At 47.3% G+C, this 11612-nt stretch overlaps 1 protein-coding gene across 1 annotated transcript in view; it reads right to left on the bottom strand.

Moving 5' to 3' along the window:
* EEF1G (eukaryotic translation elongation factor 1 gamma) overlaps positions 1–1494 on the bottom strand; it is a 25230-nt gene extending 23736 nt beyond the window's left edge. The window contains exon 1 of the mRNA XM_077287524.1: positions 1074–1494. Coding sequence (XP_077143639.1) covers positions 1074–1085 — 12 coding nt within the window. The 5' untranslated portion in view covers positions 1086–1494. The remainder of the gene's footprint in view (positions 1–1073) is intronic.
* Between the last annotated feature and the right edge of the window lie 10118 nt (positions 1495–11612).

The raw sequence follows: 11612 nt of genomic DNA, 5'->3' as shown, positions 1-11612 counted from the left end.
ACACAATGACAGAGGAGACCTCCCCCCCCAGCACACAATGACAGAGGAGACCCCCCCCCCCCAGCACACACACACACACACACAATGACAGAGGAGACCTCCCCCCCAGCACACACACACAATGACAGAGGAGACCTCCCCCCCCCCCCAGCACACACACACACACAATGACAGAGGAGACCTCCCCCCCCCCCAGCGCGCACACACACACACACACACACACAATGACAGAGGAGACCTCCCCCAGCACACACACAATGACAGAGGAGACCTCCCCCCCCCCCCAGCACACACACAATGACAGAGGAGACCTCCCCCCCCCCAGCACACACACACACAATGAGAGGAGACCTCCCCCCCCCAGCACACAATGACAGAGGAGACCTCCCCCCCCCCAGCACACAATGACAGAGGAGACCTCCCCCCCCCCAGCGCACACACACACACACACACAATGACAGAGGAGACCTCCCCCCCCCCAGCACACGCACACACACACACACACACAATGACAGAGGAGACCTCCCCCCCCCCAGCACACAATGACAGAGGAGACCTCCCCCCCCCCAGCACACACACACACACACACACACACACACACAATGACAGAGGAGACCTCCCCCCCCCAGCACACACACACAATGAGAGGAGACCTCCCCCCCCCCAGCACACAATGACAGAGGAGACCTCCCCCCCCCCAGCACACAATGACAGAGGAGACCTCCCCCCCCCAGCGCGCACACACACACACACACACACACACACACACAATGACAGAGGAGACCTCCCCCCCCCAGCACACACACACAATGACAGAGCTCAGCTCCCCCCGGCACTGTGCACATGGTTCCTCCCGCACACATGTGGAGCACAGGCTGCACAGTTCCGGGTGTAGCCGGGAGGGGGGCCGTCATCCTCCGGGGACTACACCTGCAAGGAGACACCGGCGCGAGATATACGGACATCCCAGCACCGAGCCCGCCCCGCGCTGTGCAGATGGCTGCCTCCCGCGCCTCGGGATAGCTGCACCGCACAGATGTCCTCAGATTTCCCGGGACCCGTTCTCCACTCACCCCACCGGCCATCTTCACTCGAGGAGAAAGGGAGGAGCCGTCCAGCAGCCGTGCAACGTCACCAGGCAGCGACCGCAAAGAGAGGAGCTCTGCCAGGTGTCGTGATATAGAGCAGGGGCAGCGCCGCCTGGTGGTCACACAGGGGAGAGCAGGCCGTGTAATAAGACGTGCGGACCAGACAGTGTCTGTGAGGAGGAGGCGGGAGACGATAGTGTGGTGGCTCCATTATCAGGCAGATGTAGCATAGCCCGCCACAATGGGGAGTGACAGAAGTAAAGAGGGGGTCCCTCAGGCTCCATTATTAGGGTCTGCCATGTCAGCGCCCTACTAGGAGCAGAGATACGGAATGCACACGGATCCGTTACACATGGAAGAAGATTCCATCATGAGGCTCGTCTGGCTTCTGTCCCTTCATTACAGGGAAGGTGCCCATAATAAATGTATATATATATAGGACCTGTGCTGCACTTCTTATGTCAATGCTGTGGCTCTCGGTGGTCATGTGACGTGACCACTGCAGCCACTGATTGGCTGCAGCCTTCACTTCCATCAAAGCAGAGTAATGATTGACTGCAGTGGTCAGGTGACACAACACTGACGTCAGAGGAGCAGGGGAGAAGCAGAAGTCCAGTACTGGTCAATCCTTATGGGAATGGAAAGACATGTCCGGTCTGTAGTGTCTCTAGCGTCTGCAGACTTCTGAGTCGTGACAGCGTACAGTGCGCACACTGTCAGCGAGAGCCTGAGATCATGTGATTGCAATTTGCATACTTTCAGACACATGCAGACTAGACGTGTCCGGCCCAGTACAGGGAAACTGAGGGAAGCCGAGCACGTCTAGTGGGCATGTGACTGCAAATCCCCAACCTGCGCAGACATGACCGCCTGCAATGCCAGTGACTCCTGAGAGTGAGGGCACCACATGCCGTCAGGATCCAGAAGACGGCAGTCACAGATGTGCCAGCGTGGCTACAGTCACAGCATAGGAGTCGCAGCACTTTGATTGACAGCTGGTTGGGCTGAGCGTGAGATCCGGGGTGCGGTTACATCCGCCGCGATCAGTGCTGTGAGTGGTAATTACTCCAGGCACTTGAGATGAGCAGATCGATTCACGAGACGGCGATCCGGGTCAGTGGTTCCTGGTGGCTAGCTGGAAGGCCGGCAAGTCTCTCACCTTTCAGCCACCAAAAAAGCGGGAGATTCATGGGCCACTTGTGTAGCTGGCAGGAGACACCTGCACCCGAGGATCCCTCATCTCTACCGGACCCGCCTGCATGACAAAGCCGGGAGCCCAAAGGTGCCGCAGATTCAAAGCCAGACAGTTATGTTATTAACCTGCAGATTACAATGTGACAGGTTCCCTTTAAAGCGACTGTCAGTGCAGAATGACTGATGAAACCAAGTACAGGAGCGCGGAGCACCATGTTGGGGCCAATCATTTATACACATCTATCTCCACCCTTCTCTGGTCCTGTGAAGTCAGAGCTGTCAATCAAAGATCTAAATTTCAGGGTTTTCTTTTTTAACACATCTCTCCCTGTAATATAGGCTGAATGTGAGGCCTGTGCGTGTCCAGAGTGTGGCTGTCGTCCCTGCTCATGTATCAGCGCAGCTTCTATCCAGCACTTATTTTCTCTGTGCTTTCCTCCTTGGCTGTAGCCCATTTTATCTGCCCTCCATGACACTGTAGATGCTTTCCCCCCTCTCGGGGAAAATGTTATATATAATGCATAACCTCTCCCTTCTGCAATCTCTATCACTGAGAGGAGGAGCGCGGTCATATCTGAGCAGGATCTCTGATAGATTCAGGTATGGACTGGGGATGAAATTCAGTCCTGGCATTTGAAATCACACAGGCCCATGTTGTCACCATCCCCATGAACCAGATGGGATATATTACTAATATTACCCTGGATGGAGGAAAGGAAGATTTTCTACAACACCAATATTTCTAATGGTTCCTGTGGCTGCTGGGGTAAGTGACGGAGTCAACGACTTTGTCCTCCATCACAAGGGAGTCTTGAGAACACCGATTCTGTTAACAACATAGCAGGCAAGGCAGCCCACGACCAGACAGGCCTTTCTGGCATTTGCCAGTCTGGCCCTGGATAGATTTGTAACATTTCAGCAGGACACGCAGATAAAGGATTGCAGACACTGTGTAAGGAAAACTACTTATCCAGTTGCTTAACTTTGCATTTAAAAAGCAAATATGCATTACATATGTATATTAAAAAGAAATAATGTACGAAGGATGAAAATATCATATATGTAATTTACTAGGCTCAGGTCGCATCAAGGACACAGGAAGTGACCACAACTAGTCTAAAACTTTCCAGACTCTCGCACACAGCGTAATCAGACGTTCTCCAGACGAGGTCCACGACTCTGATCTCCTCCATAGTTGCACAACATGTGATGCCTTTTGAGATCATGTCATTTCCGCCCCTCATCTGTAACAATGAGATCCAGTCTGGACGAAGCGCGACACATTGTAGGATATTTTACGGGTCATTTTCATTATCAGATACACTTTGTGTGCCGCCGTCTGGACAGTGACGTTCTTTAGATCTTGCACACTGATGATAACGGGGCAAAACTCGGGGTTTACCCTACGAAGGAGGAAAACGTTTGTCAGGTGAAATGATCTTAACAAAATCATCACTCGGCAGCACATCATCCTGTGTAAACAGCACGTGCTGTCGAGAATGACAGCCTATGCATGCACAATCATTCCTGATCGTTCTGCGCACGTTGTAAGCGTAGTCCGCCTGACCACACAGGCTAATCAACGCTTCTATGTAACCAAATTGACAATAGGTTTTGGCCGCAGATTGTATAGTGTGAACTGGCCCTTACAAGAGAACCTGGCACCGGGTCCACAGTGTCAAAGTGTTATCCTTATTTTATTTCCACAGCTCCCGAGTATCCGCCATACGGTTCCAGACATAGGGCCCTGTTATTTAAGGCAAAACCTGCTTGAAGCGGCCACAAAATAAAAAAGCAAGTTTTCCTGCATATTTGTTGTCTCATGTTCACGCTCATGAAGTTTAGTGTCCTCCCCTAAAAATCATGATGCAACTTCCTTAAGGTTTTTGCACCAAAACCTCATAACTGTGTTTTTTTGTACTCTCTCATTGCTTTTTCTGGGTGGAAAAACACTGCAAAAAAATGCTGAAAGAAGTGACGCCTAGCAGTTTTCCCAAATCAGCCAGGAAAAATAAACCAATGTCTGTGCATGAGATTTCTGCACTCTTATAGCCCTTGCTGGTACTGTAAAACGCAGTTTAACATTTGCATTAAAAAAATGCAACGTGTGAACACAGCCTTAGGCTAGGTTCACATTTGAGGTTGAGTTCGCCGCGTATCGTCCGCAACCGCATGATAACGCAGCGTTTTTTTTTATCACGCATGATGGCAAAAAAACGCGTTTGCATGCGTTTTTACATGCGTTTGCATTTTTTATGCGCATGCGTTTGATATTTCCAGGAGGGCGTGTCTCAATGGGTGTGTCTAAATCAGTTCCTGGACATGCGCAGTCTGAAGAACGCAAGCGCATTGAACGCATGCGTACGCAAAGACATGTGTACGCATGCATTCCCTTAGACAGTAATGCGTTTTTTTAACGCGCTCATCCGCATGCGCATGCCTGCGCATATTTGATGGAAATTTGACGCCTCAAAAATTCAAACATGGAGCGTCAGCCGCGCCCAGCCGCACACAGCGGAAAAACGCATGCGTAAGCAAACATGGGTGAACGCAAGCAAATGCATGCACCTGTGTCTACAATGTTAAAGATAGGAAATCAAGACGCATGTGGATATATGCGTACGAAACGCAGTGGACACAGCCACAAATGTGAAACCCGCCTTAGTCTCATCATCCTAAATGCAACTTTACCTAAAGTGCTAGTAAAAAAAAACAAGGAACTTGATTGTTAAAAAAATCTTTTAAAAAATAAGGGGGAGTTTGACTTTTGTTTACTGCTCGTTGATTAGTTACCGGTCACCTCTGCAGTCTAAATATGCCGCTGGTCCTATCTGTCAATCACGCAGGAGAGCGCCACACCCCCAGCAAAGAAGGAGGCGCTGCGCTGCTGCTTAACACATAAAGACAACCCCTTTGGCCGGCATCACACTAGGCATATGAAAATACGGTCCGTGTTTTACAGCCGTAACACGCAGTAATTGTCCCAAAACACTTCCGTATTCAATGCAAGGATGCGATTTTTACACACAAATTTATCCGTGTGTCATCCGTACGGCGATTTTTTTGCGCAGGCTTGCAAAATGGACATATCATGGATCCATCGGCTCAAATATTCTTAAAAACATATATACAGTAAATATATATATATCAGCGAGACACATATATACAGTGGCATGTAAAAGTTTGGGCGCCCCTGGTCAAAATTACTGTTATTGTGAACAGTTAAGCATGTTGAAGATTAAATCATCTCTAAAAGGCCTAACGTTTAAGATGACACATTTTCTTTGTATTTTTGTACAAAAATATATATATATACTTTTCATCTTTACATTTTAAAAATTACAAAAAGGAAAATGGGCTCATGCAAAAGTTTAGGCATCCTGCATGGTTAGTACCTAGTAGCCCCCCCTTTTAAAACTATTATAGCTTGCAAATGCTTTTTGTAGCCATACAAGGGTCTTTCAATTCTTGTTTGAGGGATTTTTTTCCATTCTTCCTTGAAAAATTCTTGCAGTTCTGTGTGATTCCTGGGTCATCTTGCATGCACTGCTATTTTGAAGTCTAGCGACAGATTTTCCCTGATGTTCAGATCAGGGGACTGTGAGGGCCATTGTAAAACCTTCAACTTGCGCCTTTTGAAGTAGTCTATTGTGGATTTTGACATGTGTTTAGGATCATCATCCATTTGTAGAAGCCATGCTCTTTTCAAATTCAGCTTTTTTACATATTTGCATCAAGAATTTGTTGAAATTTCATTGAATCCATTCTTCCCTCTACCTGTGAAATATTCCCCATCCCATTGGCTTCAAGACAACTCCAAAACATGATTGATCCACTCCCACTGTAATAATTATAGGGGATAACTCAGGAGACTCTTTGCGTGGAACAAGACAACTACAGGACACAGTTTTAGAAGTGGTAAAGTCTATATTATCACACGGTGATTCAAACAGGTGCAGAGAGAAACTCAAGTCCACAACACTTGGAGTATATATTAAATGCAGCTTAGCAGTCTATAGGAAACTTCAGAGGAAAATGCAATCACGCTGAAAGTCTATGAAGCACAATTATTCTTGAGGATACTTGACACGAATAAGTCCTTGCTTAGTCCAAAACACAGATAGATATGCTTATAAGGCAGTTCAAATAATATCTTAGCTCAACCAGGGAGGCCTGGTTATTAGTCTCAGGTTTAAGCAGAGCAGCAACAGCTTACATGTCCAGCAAATGCAGATGGAAGTAAACACGAGCAGCAGATGAAGGATTACTGGAACTGGTGTATGCAGCAGGAACTCAGAGCAGAGTAGCAGGATAACCCCACAGGTTCACAGGAGCAGGTATATAGCCAGGGAGTAACCAGAGGTCAGGAGCTTTGATGCAAGGCAGAATACTCTAGCACAGACTGAAGGCTGGGGTGGAGTTTTATAGCAGGAAGACACAGTGCACATGAGACCAAAGACGCCATCTTGGAAAAGGGCAGTAATGCACAAAAGGTAATAAAAAATGTTCAGAGTCCTGACATTACTCCCTCCTTAGAAGCGGCCTCAGGACGATCCTGGACCTGGTTCCTCAGGGAATCTCTGATGAAAACGAGAAATCTTCTGTTGGGCATTGATGTTTTCCACAGGTTCCCAAGAGTCTTCCTCAGGGGGATATCCCTGCCATCTTATCAGATATTGGAGCCGATTCCTGCGAATCCTGGAATCAACAATTTCCTCCACCACAAATTGTTCTTGCCCTTCAATCACCACAGGCTGCGGAGGTGGCACAACACGTCCCTGGAAGGTATTAGGTGATACAGGCTTTAGTAAAGATACATGAAAAACTGGGTGTACCTTCATAGTCCTAGGCAGCTTCAGCCGGCAGGCCACAGAGCTCACAATACCGTTGATCTTGAAAGGGCCAATGAATTTCTGTCCAAGTTTTTGTGAAGGAACGTTTAACTTCAGATTCTTAGTTGCTAACCACACAGAATCTCCTACCTTGAACATGGGTGCAGGTTTACGGAATCTATCAGCCGATCTCTTAAAACGTTCTTGAGCTGTGGTCAGGGATTCCTTCAGAACCTCCAGATTTTGCCTCATCGCAGTCAGCTTTTCCTCCACTGCCGGAACCGGAGAATTAATTGGAGACCTAGGTAAGATACACGGATGATAACCCAGATTGGCAAAGAAAGGTGTAAATTTAGTGGAGGCGCTCTGAGAATTGTTATATGAAAATTCGGCTAACGTCAGCAACTCCAACCAATCATCCTGGAGACGGCTGACATGGCATCTTAGATATTGTTCCAGCGTCTGGTTGGTACGCTCAGTCTGACCATTTGTCTGGGGATGGTAAGCGGAAGAGAGACAGACATTAATATTGAGTGCAGAGCAAAACCCCTTCCAGAATCTTGAAGTGAACTGCACTCCACGGGCAGAGATGATCTCATCCGGAACCCCATGCAACCGAAAGACATTCTGTATAACCAAGTTCACTGTATCTTTAGCTGAGGGGAGGCCGGTGCACGGAACAAAATGAGCAGCTTTAGTCAGGCGATCAAATACCACCATGATTGTATTCATGCCCCCCGATGTAGGCAGCTCCACAATAAAGTCCATTGATATAGACCCCCAAGGGCGGGACGGAACAGGTAATGGTTGTAGAAGACCCGTAGGTGCCACATGAGGAGTCTTGTAACGAGCACATACCTCGCAAGAGAGAACATAGTCCTTGGTATCCTTCAGGCAAGTTGGCCACCAGAAGAATCGGCTTAGGAACTCTTGTGTCTTCTGTACCCCCCTGTGACCAGCCAACTTGGAGTCATGTACCAACTTGAGGATCTGCAGACGGACGACCTCAGGGACGTAGATACGTCGATCTCTTAAAGACAAGATTAATATCCACAGGTGGGTTGGCCAGAAATACATCACCGTCATAGGCCTCCCTGCACTCCTTCCACAAGTCCTGATGGTGGATAACTCTGATGAAATTGGCATCAGATAGAATGGTCTTGGACGGGGCTCCAGGTACGGAATCCGCAGCATGGATTCGGGATAAAGCATCAGCCTTCCCATTACGAGAACCTGGACGGTACGAGATAAAGTTAAATTGATTTAAAAATAAGTTCCAATGAGCCTGACGAGGAGAAAGACATCTAGCGGATCTAAGGAACTCTAAATTGCGATGGTCAGTTAGCACTATGATCTGTTGTGCAGCTCCTTGCAGATGATGCCTCCATTCTTTGAAAGCCGCAATAATAGCCAGCAATTCCTTGTCTCCCACGTCGTAATTCGTCTCTGCTGAGGTTATTCTACGGGAAAAGAAAGCACAAGGATGTAGCAGACCCTTCTCTCCAGTTCTTTGGGAGAGAATAGCCCCCAAAGCATTATCAGAAGCATCCACCTCCACAATGAAAGCAAGTGTTGGATCTGGGTGTATCAACTGCAGTGCTGATGTGAAACAGATCTTAAGCCGATCAAAAGCTTCTTGAGCCTGTGATGACCACTTAAAGGGCTTTTCCTTCTTTGTCAAGGAAGTAATGGGACGGACAATATCAGAAAAATTTCGAATGAAGCGTCTGTAGAAATTTGCAAAACCAATAAAACTTGTGTACCGGCCAGTCAAGGATAGCCTGAATCTTACCAGATTCCATGTTCAGCCCCTGGGGAGAGATGACATAACCTAAGAACTGTATCTCAGAACGATGGAACTCGCATTTCTCCAGCTTAATATACAGATGGTTCTCTTTCAGACGTCTTAAAACAGTTTTAACATGTTCTTCATGTTCCTGTAGAGAGTCAGAAAAGATTAGTATATCGTCCAAATAGATCACTACAAACTGGTCCAACAAATCTCTGAAAATGTCATTAGCAAAGTGTTGAAACGTTGCAGGAGCGTTACAAAGCCCGAAGGGCATCACAAGAGATTCAAAGTGTCCATACCGGCATCTGAATGCTGTCTTCCACTCATCCCCTGGACGAATACGCACCAAATTATAAGCCCCACGAAGATCCAGTTTAGAGAACACCTTAGCATGGCGGACTCTTTCCAGTAATTCGGGAATCAGAGGCAAAGGGTAATGGTTTCGTACGGTTACCTTATTGAGTTCCCGATAGTCAACACAGGGTCTCAGGGTCCCATCCTTCTTCTTTACAAAAAAGATAGGCGCCCCTGCTGGTGAGGAAGAAGGACGTATGAAGCCTTTGGCCAGATTTTCATCAATATACTCCTTTAAGGCTTGAAGCTCAGGTGCCGCCAAAGGGTATACGATACCAAAAGGAATAGCTGCCCCAGGAAGCAACTCAATGGGACAGTCATAATGCCTGTGTGGAGGAAGCTGATCTGCATTCTTCTTGTCACAGATGTCAGAGAACTCTTTATATGCTGGAGGTAAAGAAAATACCTGTACATGTGGTTCCGTAGCCGTGAACTCAGGGACAGCTTCTGTTAACGCTGAGTTGCTCCTTGTTGGAAAGATAATCTCCTTGGTCTCCCAGTTGATAATTGGGTTGGGTTCTGAGAACGCAACCAAGGAATGCCTAAAATCACAGGAAAATGAGGAGAAGAAATTAGCAAGAAAGAAAGTTGCTCCTGATGATTAGGCTCCAACAAAATTTCAAGGGGTACGGTCTCCTGATCCACAGGCCCACAGATTAAAGGTGACCCATCCACTGTTTCCATGGTAATTGGAGAGGCTCTTTGCTGAATTTCAATACCATGTTCCTTGACAAATGCGATATCCATGAAATTGCCACCTGCACCAGAGTCAATCATAGCTGCACTGGAAATCCACTGTCCTGAACACAGGATCTTAATAGGGAGAGAACAGTAAGAGTTCTTTTCCTTAAGCTACTTGGAGGGTGAAGTCATAGAAAGTGAATGGAATACAGCGTTTAAAGGCAGGCTACATTCAGAGATGTCAGATTCATTATCACAGTTGTCATACTCCCCTACTGCTGCTAGCACCTTGTTAGGCCGTCTATGACACTTAGGACAATTGATCAAGAAGTGGTCAGACTGGCCGCAGTAGAAACATAGACTTTCACGAAGGCGATGCTCCCGGCGCTCATTGATCTCGCGCCTTTGAACGGAATCAATTTGCATGGGCACCTCCTCCACCTCCCGAGATGTTTTACCTGCAGACTCTTTGGAAGGAAGGGAAAAGTTAGAAATACGGTTATATGCAGCAAACTTCTGCCTACGCTCAGTAAGGCGAATGTCTATAAGCACACAATGCTGTATAAATGTCTCTAGCTCTTGTGGTGACTCAGAGCGAGCTAGTTCATCTTTTACAATACTAGACAGACCCCTTTTAAAAATAGGCAATTGTGCATAACTGTCCCAATTAGTATCTACCGCTAATCTCCTGAATTCAGTAGCATACTTAATAACAGAACGTTTTGCCTGGCGTAAAGACAATAAAGCAGATTCAGCCGTTGCACGGCGATTAGGATCATCAAACATTAATGCCATAGCGGCCAAGAAATCATCCAAGTTATTTAACCGTGGGTCACGAGACTCAATCATCGGATTCACCCAGGCGAGCGCTCGTGCGGTCAGCAGCATTATTACACACAATACTTTGGATCTATCATTAGGAAAACGGTCAGCATGCACATCAAAATATAGCATACATTGATTCACAAAGCCACGAAATTTGTCGTGATCACCATTAAATCTGAATGGGGGCAACTTAGGTGGGCTAGCTGGTGGCGGTTGCCTAGAGTGAAAAGTCGCTTGTGCAGCTATTTGCATGCTTATGTCCTGAAAAGCCCGTCCATACTGGGACTCTATGCCAGCAAGTTTGTTTTTCTGGGCTGCCATGCCGGTGCTTAAGTCCTGCAAAGTCTGTCCAAACACTTGTTGATTGTGTTCAAAGCTTCCAAACTTCTTTTGCAGACCTTCCACATCTTTCTGCAGTGATCTAATTATGGAAAACACCTGCTCTAGTCTGCTTTCTGCAGTCATTGTTCCAGCAGTCTCCATTTTTTTTTTTTTTTAGGCTAGAGTATCCTGTAATAATTATAGGGGATAACTCAGGAGACTCTTTGCGTGGAACAAGACAACTACAGGACACAGTTTTATAAGTGGTAAAGTCTATATTATCACACGGTGATTTAAACAGGTGCAAAGAGAAACTCAAGTCCGCAACACTTGGTGTAAATATTAAACGCAGCTTAACAGTCTATAGCAGACCTGGGCAAGATGCGGCCCGCCTGATGATTTTAAACGGCCCGCCAGCTGCCCGCCTGTGAGCAGCAGAGCGGGGTTGATCACCGGTTTATCGGTGGCGGCGGCAATCTTCCCGAGGCCGCGCATGTGCAGATGGAGTGCTCTGCTTCACGGGGC

This window comes from Ranitomeya variabilis, chromosome 2 (genome assembly GCF_051348905.1).
Source record: "Ranitomeya variabilis isolate aRanVar5 chromosome 2, aRanVar5.hap1, whole genome shotgun sequence".
NCBI classification, from domain to species: Eukaryota; Metazoa; Chordata; class Amphibia; order Anura; family Dendrobatidae; genus Ranitomeya; species Ranitomeya variabilis.
This window is presented reverse-complemented; position numbering and strand designations above follow the sequence as displayed.